The sequence below is a fragment of the Artibeus jamaicensis genome, unplaced genomic scaffold (genome assembly GCF_021234435.1).
Source record: "Artibeus jamaicensis isolate MK-2021 breed Jamaican fruit bat unplaced genomic scaffold, CSHL_Jam_final contig_3230, whole genome shotgun sequence".
NCBI lineage: Eukaryota > Metazoa > Chordata > Mammalia > Chiroptera > Phyllostomidae > Artibeus > Artibeus jamaicensis.
The window spans coordinates 7,025,365-7,038,504 of NW_026521764.1; the positions used below are offsets into that span (position 1 = coordinate 7,025,365).

Sequence of the window (13,140 nt, forward strand, 5' to 3'; positions counted from 1 at the left end):
CTTTAATTTTATTTGTTCGTGTTCAATTGTAGCAGTGGTGTTGCTGGGCCTGAGTCAGATCCCAGCCTGAATTCTCTGTCACCGTCTTCTCCCGTTAGGCCCCCTGGCCCAAGTTTTTCCCAGTGGGACTCTTCTCTGGCAGGGTGCAGACACGATAAGGAATAGCTACCACCCAGGAGGGCCGGGAGTGGGGGCTCAGCCCGTGTGCTCCACAGACACTCCCTCTGCTGCAGACCAGGCTCCCCACCCATGTTGTTGAGACTCCCAGCTCCCTTGCTTTCTGGCTGCCCTATTGGAGGATGTGGAGAAAGATTTCTGGGCTTTTTTGAATGGTTGACTTACATGGCAAAGTGTAGGAAAGGTACGAAGTCTCTGAGGTTGGCACAGCACTGGATCCAGAGCCCTCATAAACAGGCGGTTTGTCCGGCCAGAGGGGCTGAGTGCTGAAGGCTCAGGGACCAGGAGGAGAGGGGTGCCTACATTTGCAGTGCACTGTAAAGATTGGGAGTCTCACCTTCCAACTTCTGTACCATGACCCCAAATGAGACTGGTCGTGACTGTTAGTCAGAGAAAGTAAACTCTCTGTGTAGGCAAAAGACTAGGAGAGTCCACCCCAGAATGCCCACGGCGCTTACCTCTGAGAGACATGGCTACATAGGTTTTTTTAGTTCCCCCTTTTTGTGTTTTCTGTATTTTTGACAATGAGCATGCATTACTTGTGAAATCAGAAAAAAGCAGTAAGGGATATTTTTATAAAACTGCCACCGTGCCTTAGGAGAGAAAGGTTCAGCATCCTTCATGTGGTAGCAAAGGTCCTCAAAATCTGGCTACGCCCGGGAACCACTCCCCACCATGTTATCATTTAAAATGCCCTTATAGCCTGTGATAAATCTAAGCATTCATTAAGTGGTGCTGCGACTGGTACCACCAAGACTTCTGGTGCACGTGATCTCATGTGTAGACAGACATCTTTCGTCAGCTCCTGGCACCAGCAGGACCGCGCTCCTGCCTGCATTAGAAAGGACGTGACACAACACGCATGTCAAATTCTGGTGAAATCGTCCCTCACGGGGCTTTTCTTCTTTTTCAAGATAACGCCTACGGGAAGACCTTACGGCAGCACCACGGCTGGGTCGTCCGAGGGGTTTTTGCGGTAAGTAACCCTTCGGCCTCCTGATATCCTGAGGGTCACAGCTGAGCTGGTTTTGTTTGTTTGGGGTGCGTGGTGTCTCTGTGCTTTGTTTCCTAGAACAAGAAAAACGCGTTGCTTATTTAAGTCCATTGGTCTCTGTTGCATGGAAATGTTGGCAATAAAAAGTGTCTAGAGCAGAAAAGACTGTCACAGAGTCTGCTTTGCCCCATCCAATTCCAGCAGCCTGTGGAGATTTGCCTCCAAAGTGGTTGCCTTTCAAGCCATAAGGTAGTGCAGAGTGTTGGCCCAGGGGCAGTGCGAGAGAACCACTGGGTCCTGTTGCCCACCACCAGAAAGATCTGTGGTTGTCAGGGTTTGGTAAGAAGGAAAGGAATTATTTATTTAAAAGTTTTACAGGTTCCGAATAATAGCAGGATGTCACCATTAAATCCCACTCCCTTTTAAACATCCATGCACACACACACAGTCCTGCCTCCCTTTTGCTAAATCAAGCTGGTTTCAGAACATGCCAACCAGACACCGTCTCTGAAGGGAAGAAGTCCGCAGCTTAACATTGCTGATCGTAGCTCAGCACTAGAGGCACCCCCCGTTAACCCGGGCTTGGCTGGGGGGCCCCACAGTCTCCATCTCCACCAGCTGTGCAGCCCTGTTCTCCAGCTGTTAATCCAAAACCACATGGCACCTTCTCATGGCAGGAGGCAGGGGTTCTACACCCTTTCAGCCCACATGGCCAAGGAGCCACTGTCGCTGCCCTTAGTTTGAATATTCACCCTGAGCTCCCACTTCCCACGGGGCTTTCTGCTTCCTGGGCAGGCGTGACAAGCTTCCCCAGCGCCCCAGCAGGGTTAGTCAGAGGGGTTTCCTATATTCCCGGGGACCAGGAGTTCTTAGCCTACACCCCGTTCTGTACCCCGGTCCACACCTGTTACAGGAGGCAGGAGCCACCCAGTGCTCACCGCTGAGGGGAAGAAGCCGGTGGTACCCGCAAGCTCACAGCCCCTCCGCTGCCCGTTGTGTTCGGTTTTGTCCATTCTAAAATCTTGATTTTTTTTTTCCCTTAGTTGAATTTCATTGAGTACTAACTGAATCGGGTATGTCAGCAGCTAGGGCCAGAATTCTCTTCTTACCCAATTATTTCCACCGTGAAGGTGTTTCTATTCGTGCGTTCTACTCCTGTGTGCACCACTCCTTCCTTCCCAGCACATCGGCCTAGGATGGACACACACCTGGGAGACAGAGCCCTCGGGCAGGGCCCTTAGCCTGTCGTGTGGAGCAGCAGGAGCAGCTGGCCCTGACTGTTGGCAGCAGCCTGCGTGCCGTGGCTCCCCAACCCGGGAGAGGGTGGTCTCCGTCCGACGCAGCCAGGAAGGGGCTCAGGTGGGGGGGTGCTGGGAAACCTCGCAGAGCAGGAGGGTCCTTTGGAAAATGGGGGATAAAAATAGCCTTGCAGGTGGTGCTTTTTACCGATTAAAAGGATAGGAGACGTTATTTGCCTACTTTAGGAACTGTTAGATTATGATTTATTAGAAGGCAAATAAAGAAAATGGAAAGGATTTACAGTGGAAGAGACCAAATTTCAATGAAAATGAAGTTCTTTTTGAAAGCACTCCTATTCATCTCCTGTTTATTTGGAGATGAATAGGAGCCAGACCAGTGGAGCTACAAACTGCTCCCGCTTACCTTCCGTGCACATTCAGTGGTCACAGTAATAGCCACCGTGAGCTCTCAGACACCTGTCGTGTGCTGGGCATTGTGCCAGGTGCTTCATGCTTATCATTTCCGGTAACCCTTAGGATTACCTCCCACTGTTTCATAAATTCAGAACTGCTAATCCTAGTCCCAGAGTCCCACAGTGAGGCTATGGCAGAGCCCAGGTCCAAACCCAGGTGGTGTCTGCAGACGCCCATGCTCATTCCCGGTGTCACAGCCTCCGCAGTGGAGACAGAGTGATGGAGACGGCTGGTGAATGACTAGAGAGCAGACGCCGCTCGCTGAGATGACAAGGCATGAGAATATCAAGTTGCCCCGTGTGCAAGAAACACAAGTGTGTTATTTTTTCAGTGTGAAGGTAAAGTTACATCCTGAAATATTAATGATCAAAGAGATATTGTCAATACGAATGCAGCTATAGCAGAAAATTTATCATAAGCATGAGTCTTTAGGGCATTTTCCCCCATATGAAGGAATTTAGACACGTCATAGTGCCTTGTAGAAATTATAGAAGAATAGAAAGGAAAAAAATTAAAAATTGTCCATATCCTTTTCACTCTATAATAACCACTATTAACATTTTTACATTTACCTTCTTCGCTTTTTGTGTATTTGACATATTTAAATATTCCATTTAATTTTGTGTTATCTAAATATATATCTACTTACAAGTTTTTATTTTATATCTACATATTTATATTATATACATAGTTATTTTCACTTTGTATCTTTGTACATAGATATACATTTTTTGATGTGTAGCTTGTAGTATAATTTTGTATTCTTCCCCCGCACTTAATAGATTCTGTTGTGACCTTTTTTAAATGCCATGAGCCCATTGGAGTAATTGAAAACCATTACTTTTAGTGATTGCACAATATTTCCCTACTGTAGTGATGCCATAATTTATTTGCTCAGCCCTCTGTGTTGGAAATTTAAGCTGTTTCTAAGTTTGTTATTACAGATAAAACAGCACATGTTCATATGCATTTTTGACTAAAAAAAACCTCTTATTTTTGTCATAGGTTCCTAGGAATAGAATTGCTATGTCTAATGGTAACAATTACAACCAGAACTTAGAATTTGAGCATTTACTATGCACTGGACATTGTTTTAAGATCTTTATGTATGTAAAGTTATTAATTCACCCCTGAGGCAGGCTCTTATTTTCCCTACTTATAGAGGAAAAAAACTGAGAGCCAAAGAGGTGAGGTAATATACCCAAAGTTACAGAGCAAGAACATTTTGAAGGCTCTCGATATTATTGCCAATAATTTTTTTAAGTTGCTGGTTTTTAAGATTCTCTCTCTGCTCCCTACTCCCCAGACTTACCCCAAAGAGTCCGCCACTTCCAAGTATAGTGGCCCTTCCTTTTAAAACCTCCGCAATCCCGAGCATGTTTGTTGTTCGTTGTGGCTTTATCACCTTCAGTTATTAAAGGTCAACCTCTTGCTGGAGATTAGGGTTCAGCTCTCCAAGAGCTTGTGTCTTACCTCCCCTGCCTCCGCCTCCCGATACCGTGATTCACAAGTTCTCACGGAGCCCAGATTCCATGGGGCTCTCCTGTGGTGGTTCTTGCTTACACGGTTTGTGTTCTCTCCTGCACCATCAGGTCTCTCAAATCACCATCACTCTGAACTCACAAGTAGAGAATTACATTTTTCTTTTCTTGGACACTTCCATTTCAGAACTTCCTAAACTCATATTCCAATGTGAGGTCGTTACTCAGGCCGGTTGTGCTGCTGTGTCCCCAGGATTTTCCTCACAGGTGTCTCTCTATATGGAACCCCCCTCACCCGAATTTCACCCCCAGGTCCTGTGTCTTCGTCCCATCCGTCCATTCTCCAGCAGCTCCCTCAGGGAGGACACAGGACACTAAAGTTTTGAGTGCCTGCATGCCAAACATGTCTTCATTCTGCCCTTTTTTTCCCTAGACCGAGGCTTTGGTTGGCATAGAATTGTAGGTTAATGATATTTTTTTCTCAGAATTTTGCAGGCATACGTCTGTTGTCCTCCATCTTCCCTCTATGATAAACGTTAATGTCATTCTAATTCCTGCTCCATTTTTTATTAACTGTTCCCCATCTTCTTCTGGATGCTTTTAGGATCATTTCTTTATCCCCACATTCTGAAATTTTATGACCTTCCCCTTTTGGTCTTTGGCATTCATTATGCTGAGCACTGGGGTGGGTCTCTAAATCTGGACTTTCATATCCTTCAGTTCTGGGAGATTTTCTCACATCCTACCTTTGGATAATGGCCTTTTCTTCGTTCTCTGTTCTCTCCCTTGTATTCCTGCCATTGTTTGAGTATTTACTACGTAACTGGCAGTGGGTTAAGTACGTCCTATGAGCACATATCCCATTAGCCCTTCGAATAAAGGAAGTGGTATCTGTTCTCTGCCTCCAACAAGGAAACTGAGGTTCTAGGAGGTAAGCACGTTGCCTAAATTCCTCAAGGATTCGAGAGTCGAGCCCAGGTCTTCTTGACCCGCCCTGTGCTGGGACAGGTGCAGGGTAACTCCAGCCCTTCTCCAGTTGCAAAAAGTATCCAGGGTGGCAGAGGGAGGGGCAGTTGATTATCAAAGGCTTTCAAATTCAAAGTATAAGGACACTCAGAAAGAAACTGTAGAATGATAATTCAGGATTCTACAAAGTCTCCCTAGATCTCAGCAGAGCCGACCCAGTGGACGGCAGGAGGACAGTTTAAGTGAGCTTAGGGAGCAGGTGGTCTGCAAAGAAAGGGAGTTCTAAAAGGCCCCGGAAGGCTCCTGTCAGGGCAGCGATGGGGCGCGAGGGTGCGGGTGACAAAGCACAGAGGCAGTCCCCCACTCAGGTCCTGGCCCGGTCCCTCCTTAGCGATATGACCTTCATCTGTGGAACAGGGACAGAAACTGCAGGGTTCCTACAGATGTGCATTAAAGCACAAAGCAGACAACAAGCGTGAGTGCCCTTCTTTTTTAGAAAACAGTCAATCAAGAGTGCAGAGGAAACAGTATTCCAGTGGGGGGACTAGGAGACACACAAAGAAACGCAGGTGTGAAGGTGAGGCCACGGTTCAAGGGCAACACCCTGGATCACACTGTGAGCGAGGAAGCTTTTCTTACACTTGTTCTCTCGGTGTTCCCTGACTTAAAGGCGTCATGCATTCTCAAGGTGGCCCAAGCACACACGTGCTTTTTCGAACCTTAACATTATTTGATTTGGTGCTTCAAAAAAATTTTAGAGCCCTGGCTGGTATGGCTCAGTGGATTTAGCGCAGGCCTGTGAGGCAAAGGGTCGCCAGTTTGATTCCCAGTCAGGGCGCATGCTTGGGTTGCAGGCCAGGTCCCCAGTGAGGGACACGTGAGAGGCAGCCACACATTGATGCTTCTCTCCCACTCTTTCTCCTTCCCTTCCCCTCTCTCTAAAAAGAAATGAATAAAATATTTTAAAAAAATTTTAGAGTTCATGAATTTGAAGGGTATATTCCTATTTTCTTTTGCTCTGCTCAGCTGTGTGTGTTTGTGTGTGTGTTTGTGCATGCACTCGCACGTAAGAGGAAAGCACACGCGAGAGGCATGCTGCACGCTCTCACCGGCCGTTCTTTTGCAGCTAGCCTTGAGGGCAGCACCATCCTATGAAGATTTTGTGGCTGCATTAAGCATCAAGGAGGGCGACCACCAGAAAGCTGCTTTCAGTACCGGGATGCAGAGGGACCTCAGCCTCTACCTCCCTGCCATGGAGAAGCAGCTGGCAATCCTGGACACTTTGTACGAGGTGCACGGACTGGAGAGTGACGAGGTGGTATGACGTCCATGGGTCTAGCGCCACCCGCCTTCAGGGAACCGAGCTGGCCGCCGCGTGTTGTGGCCCTGCTTCTTCTCTGGCAGCAGCTTCAGCTCTCTCCTCCCTTACCTGGGGGCATGGAGAGGAGCAGGCAAAGCCTAGTGCTTTTATGTATAATTTTTAAAATGCTTGTATGTGTTTTGTGTGTTTAAAAATCAAGGTGCTATATATTTCAGTTCAATGGGCCTCCTGGAAACCAAATCATAGCTGTTGTATTGACTTGCACAGCAAGTTGTAAGAGCAGATTTCACAAATGAATTTGTTGCTACTGTTTTCTTTAGTTTATGGCTTTGGGTTTTAACAGGCCACCCACACCCAAGCTGCAGGTGAGCAAATTCTATACCAAGGACGACAACTCATAGCCAGTGTTTCCGTCGCCTCAGAATTAGACTAAAGATCTGGAGGGACCGGAGCCCCTCTGTGGAAGCTGTTGAAGCGCCAAGCTTGCCAGCCCTAGATGTTCTTCGGAGAACCTCCTCCTCCGTGGCTCCGTGGGCGGTGTGAGCCTGCGGGCCAGGTGCCCCAGCGCCCACTCTTGTTCCCGTGCTTTCCCATGCATATCGCAAGGGGGCTGCCCAGCAAAGCCGTGACGTTCAGGGATTGTTACCTGATTTCAAAAGTGAGGGATTTATGTGCTCACCATGACACAGCCTCCAAATAGAGGAACAAACAGGTGGGATCCAGACCACCTGCATCAAAGCACATGGAGGGCTTGTTCAGAAAGCAGATTCCCAGGCCTCGCTGTGACCTGCAGAACCAGATCACGTGGGTGGGACTCAGGACTCTGCGTTTGAATACCTGTCAAGTGATTCTTGTGCACAGAGACTTGAAGAATTATGAGATTAAATTCTAGTTTACAGAATACCCAGTCTTCTGCATGAACTCAATGATGTGTCCTTTTTTTTTCAAAGAGGAAGAGGCGGTTGTGGATGCAAACCAGTTAAAGGGACAAGGAGAAGGACCAGGTTTACTTCGGCAGCCTTCCTCATGGAGCCAGCATGGCGCCCGGCCAGGCCGCAGGCAGGCACCGTGGTCCCCGTGTGCTCTCAGGGCAGTGTGGTTTAGTCGCCAGCTGCGCACAGCAAGCTCGATGCCCCTGCTGGCCTATCTCACGAGCCTGGAACTGCTGGTCAGTCTCAGGAACTTGGGGACTGGGCCACGGTTGACTGCTGGGATGTCAGCCTGTCATAAAACCTTGTGTAGGCATTTGCCTGGAGAGAGTGACATGGGGACTGTGGCCTGGTCTCAGGAGGCCACACCACCAAGAAGGCATGGGAGAGGGGCCACAGGCCTTCCCCGTGAGAGGCCGCTTCCTCCAAGTGGCTGGAAGGGCATTTCCACCGTGAGGGGTTCCCCAGGGTGGAAGGTGAGCTCCTTTGCGGAGCACAGGTGAGTGCTGCCCGAGCAGCCCCAGAGGATGCTGGTCCGAGGGCAGAGGGAGCCCCTCCTCAGACAGAGGATAATGTCGGGAGCAGTGCTGGTTTTGCCTTCCATCTGTCTTTAGACAACGGGGCATTCATTTAGCTCAAGTTAATGAAGCAGCTACTCGGCTCACATAGGGACTTTCGGAAAAGGCTGAACTTAGAAAAGCAACATTAAATGTTTTAAGGCTGGGGAGAAAAACGATGCTAAAACGACACTGATTATTTTGTATTTTAGCACTTCCTGTTGGCATCTCCAAAGGGGTGTGTGCGTGCTCGTTCCCTTCCCATGAGTAATCGGTGTGGCTCTCCCTCTCTGGCTGGTGTGCAAACGAGGGCGGCCCAAGGGGCTCCTGCCCTTGACGGTAGCTTGAAAAAATAGCCCACCTTTGCCTGTGCCTTGAGTGAAGATGCATCAGACATCCTGTCACTGGGAGGGGACGCTACCAGGAAATGTGAGTGTTGCAAAGCAGGACCCTCTCATCACCTGCTGGTGCTCCCTGTCACCTCGGGTAAACTTGTATGGGGAGGGAGTGGGCCCCCAGAATGTATCTCATTTGCCCTTGAAGCTGTGAACACACGCAAAGAAAGCTGCTCAGCGTGGCCATTTCACATTTGTGTAGGTGTGGCTGGTGTAGCCAACCCAGGTGTCTGGGGAAGAAGGGTTTGATATTATCTGGGACCATTGGGAACCCACATTAGGATGATTTGAGTAAGTTCCATTTTCTCCTCACCCTTTTTCCAACACTACAGAAAGGGGCAATGTGTTTTTGATAGGTGTTTTCCTTCCTGGAACGTATTAAGTTTGCCTCAGATGTGTACAGCCCTGAGAGCCCTTCAATAAAGAGAACTAGAAATTGAACCTGTACTAGACGGTAAGGTCAGCCTGACCTGGAGCTGGGCACAGGCGGAGCCTCTTCCTGGATCCACAGTGTTTGCTTCTCCGTTTTAGTCCACGTCCTAATTCGTGCTAAATTGCAGTCAGTGTCTCAGAAGGGGACAGAGAGAAAGAATAGTAAGGCTTTCTTTCCATAACCCGCCAAGATGTGCAGATGCCTGGGCTCCCGCCGGCCCAGACAGCGAGTGAAGAAGAGGTAGGCGTCTTGCTGTCCTTGCTCAAACGTCTCAGGGTCCCTTTCCAGGAGCAGCCTTTAGGGAGGTCCCAAGGGAAAAGGTAATGTGACTTCCAGGTATCAGGAGAGGCGGTCAGCAGGTTTGGCTGACCCCTCCAGGGTACTTCCTGCACACAGTGGCCTCGTGTTCACACCCCTCCCCAAGGAGGAGCCAGGCGTGGTGCTGGGGGGAGGGTGGGGACTGTGTGTCAGTCCTGTCAGCGGCCACGGCCACTGTTTTGTCCTTTGAAAGCAAGCTTGAGTGCTTATCGCTAATCCTGCTGAAAAATGTCACGTTGGAGGGATGCCCTTTTGCTGGGCATGGAGATGATATTCAGCTCTGCAGCGAGTCCTAGAGGTGGGGCTCGGAACTGCAAGCAGGTCACGTCAGGGGCTGGCTGGGAAAGGCTGTGTTCATCAGACTGTGAAAGTTTGCAGTCTTCTTTCTTAATTATTCATTGTGTTTACATGTATGTCCAGAAACTTAATGCTCTCACTTTTATATTTTTGGGAAAGTTTTTTTTTTTATTAAAAAAAATGTGATGGGGACCAATAAATAAAGCACATTTTTCTTTATTCAATTTGAAGTAAGCAAGACCCCTTACTTCAGCTCTTCCAGGCGGATCTTATTAAGGAAATTTAATCTGATCGCGGGGCCCATACATTCCAGGCAGGAGAGAGCGCCAGAGGGTCTGGAGCGGTTACGATGATGTGAGACGTTTGGAAACGTTCTGAAGGAGCACTACGTGTGTGTTTGTTCTCCTGAACTACTGTATCATGTCCTACGAGAGGTCGGTGACACGGTGGTGGGTTTCGGAATCCCTGGCCGAAGTCCGTTGCTTCTGATTTTGGTCAGAGGTTTTACAACTCTCCGGCTCCCCCACCCTCGTGGTTCATTTCCTTTCAAGGCGAATGTCAACCATTTTTATACTTTCAGATTTAGTGTTTATAAGCAAAGTACGTTTTAAGCCATGGTTCTGAGAGCTGATCTGACGTGCGTGGTCAGAGAGCACTGGCCTTCGGCCGCTTGGTGACCCACACAGCCCGCCCGCGGACGTCAGTGTGTGGTACACCTGTGTCCTGGGTCGCGCATGTAGGGCTCATTATTGAGAGAGATGTCCTGCTTCCGGGCGTCCGTTTGTAACCTGCAGTTGCTTACTCAGGGTTTTCACAGTAATGACAAAGTAGTCACTAGCTGTCTGATGGGATTTTAAGACTGCTTAGCTAGCACAAGGTCGTTAGGGGTCCTAACAACTGCCGCATGCACACACTGCTTGCCAGCCCGTCTGTGAGCGTTCCATGCGTCCTGCTGCAGTCCGTCCTTGCTCCTGTGCAGTGGCCGTCTGCGTGGCATCTCCGAGCACCTCTGCGCCGGGGCCCAGTTACTGACGGGACCGCTGTTGCATGCATTGGTCTCTGTTGTGCGCTGTCTGTATACAGCCTTTCATGAAAAGGGGAACACACCCCACTCACTGCTCAGTAATGCAAATGTCCCAAAATTCTCCCAAAGGTTACCCTTTGAGTCACTTCTCTTTCAGAGTGAACACCTGTTTTCAGGTGACTCTTGTGAGAACATAAGAAAGAGATCCTGCTTGTTTTAAGCACATCCTCTCTGTCTGTTACCTGTATTTTAAGGTGTGGTTGGTATTTTCTCCCTGGGCTTTATAAACAGGTACCACCCTGAGATGGGGGTCTCCCTGTCAAAGCTGGTCTCATCCGCACAGACGCCTGTATGCCTGTCTCTTTGTGGGTGTACGTGGAGGTGACAAGGAGGGGGAGCTAGAAGTAATTTCTGTTGCTTCCCAGAAGGCTCATGAACCAGCCTCACGGTGTGTTTGATCTGTGAGTCCCCCGTGTTGTGACGACTTCACTAGAACGTCAGTAAACAGCCCAACTACCTCATGTGAAATTGGCTGTGGACAATCTGTGTCGGACGGGTCGTGTGTTCAGGCCGATTTGATCTGATTAAGAGATTGAACAAAATGATGTCTCTACACAGAAGAAACATGTTAGACCATATGCCAAAGGCTACAATGTACATAGGTTTCCTAGGATTAATTTTTTAAATCAATGCCGAATCCCACCCCCAGTATTCTTATCTCGAATGTCGGTGGTCTTCAGATCCGTGCACTTTCAATGTCTGTCTCAGGCCACCTTCCTTACCTGTGCTTGTCCCTCCACATCATAATGACAGTAGAAAGCAAGTGTCAAGTGGTTTGTTGATTTCTTAGTTCTAATGGACCTTTTCTTAGAACATAATGTGTTGGAGCCTTTTAGGACCAATCAGTGGATGAAGATGTCATGTTCAATGTTTCGTGTAAAACTCTGTCCAAGTTCTCATTCTGTAACTTGTGGGGAGGGGGAATGAGCACAGGGTTTACTTTTTTTGCAAAAATGTTTGAAAACATCTGTCAGATTTTATATTCATTAGTTATAATAAACTTATTTTTAAAGTATTTTATCAAGTGCTTCTCTCAAAGATTTCTGTGTAGTTTGTTAAGATAAATAAGTCCACATCACAGAACTTCCCTCTCTTAAAGCCTAAAAAAATGAACTATCAAAATATATTAAAACTTAAGAAGTGGAAACCCCTTAAATTCACCAGCAGTGAACAAGGGAAGGAGCCCCTGTCACTGTGCTTTAAACTTCAAAAGATGATCACCAAAGAAAAAGATCATATTCGCCAGCAAGAACGAAGAGAGCTCCTAATCCTGCCTTGCAGTGGGGGGATTTGCAAAATCCAGAATTCTCGTTAAAACCTCAGAGTTAGGCAAGACGAATAGCCTCATCTCTTCCTTCCTCTGAGAGGGGCTGGTATATGTGTGTATCGTGGGGGCACGTCGGAGGAGGGAGTGTTGCTGGGGAGAGATGGGTGAAACAGGGCAAGAAAACCCTGCTCACCCCTGAATTAAGAGACACACTTAGATCCCAAGAATCTTCTCCCTGTGATGCGGTAGATATGTCTCCTCTCCATTTGGAGTTCACTGTGCTGCAGGACTCGATGCAAATATCAGAAGACAGAGCAACGTCCAGTCCCTGGAACAGAAGCCTGTGGACATGGCTCCTCCTCCCTCCCCACACAGGGCTCGGGCTTGGCTGGTGTACATGGCTAAGGCTGCGCTTGCAATTAAAATAAATGGTCTGAACAGGGCCAAGGTCTTAAACATACACAAGTTTAAATAAAATGACCTGGCAGCTACATAAATACGCTACAGCCAGCAGAGGGAATGGAGTGATGAACAGATGAACCAATGGGGAAGAGGAGCTAATCTAAGAAGCAAAATTCCTAAGGTTGTATTGTGCTCTCAAAGAACTTGAAAAGAGCATGAGTTCAGTAAAATGAGCGCTCATAATATGAGCTGATAAAGAGGCAGTTAATGGAAACAACGTGATCTAAATAACCCTATTATAGAACAAATAAATGAATTAGTAATAGCGAGACACACGGTCAAATGCAGAATTGATAACAAAAGAGACTTGAGTGACTGCAGTGGGTAAAGAATTTTTTCAAGATTAAATTCATTCTTGAGAGGGTAATTATAGGAAGACAAAGATATTCTAACATACGTGTAATTGGTGACAAAGAAAGGAACTAAAGAAGTAGTGAAAGATAAAATGCAGAAAAGTTTCCTGAAATTAACCTTCGATTGAAAAATTGCCCCGTGTTCTAGGAAATCTGACAGGAAGCACTTGAGCCTATCCTGACACCAAAACATATCCTGATAAATTGAATGGACTAAAAGGATGAAAAGAGAATTCTTCTCTGTTCGGGCAGGAAATGCAGTCACCAAAGACTCTGCAACTTCCTTTCCACAAGATCTAATGACAGGGAACAATCGAGAAATGGATCTAACGTTCTGAGTAGGAAAAAAGTGACTTAAGTATATTATTGGCAGCCATGTTGTCCAATACAATGT

At 47.6% G+C, this 13,140-nt stretch overlaps 1 protein-coding gene across 4 annotated transcripts in view; it reads left to right on the plus strand.

Moving 5' to 3' along the window:
• The window catches only part of PLEKHA8 (pleckstrin homology domain containing A8), a 54,232-nt gene extending 42,559 nt beyond the window's left edge, over window positions 1–11,673 (plus strand). For 2 of the 4 annotated variants that reach the window (XM_053663624.1, XM_053663625.1), the window contains 3 exons: window positions 1,092–1,153; window positions 6,457–6,645; window positions 7,602–11,673. In XM_053663624.1, coding sequence (XP_053519599.1) covers window positions 1,092–1,153; window positions 6,457–6,645; window positions 7,602–7,634 — 284 coding nt within the window. In that variant the 3' untranslated portion in view covers window positions 7,635–11,673. Of the gene's footprint in view, window positions 1–1,091; window positions 1,154–3,080; window positions 3,310–6,456; window positions 6,776–7,601 lie in introns of those variants that run through there. The other 2 variants (XM_037126573.2, XM_053663626.1) reach the window with 2 other exon arrangements.
• The last annotated feature ends 1,467 nt before the right edge of the window (window positions 11,674–13,140 follow it).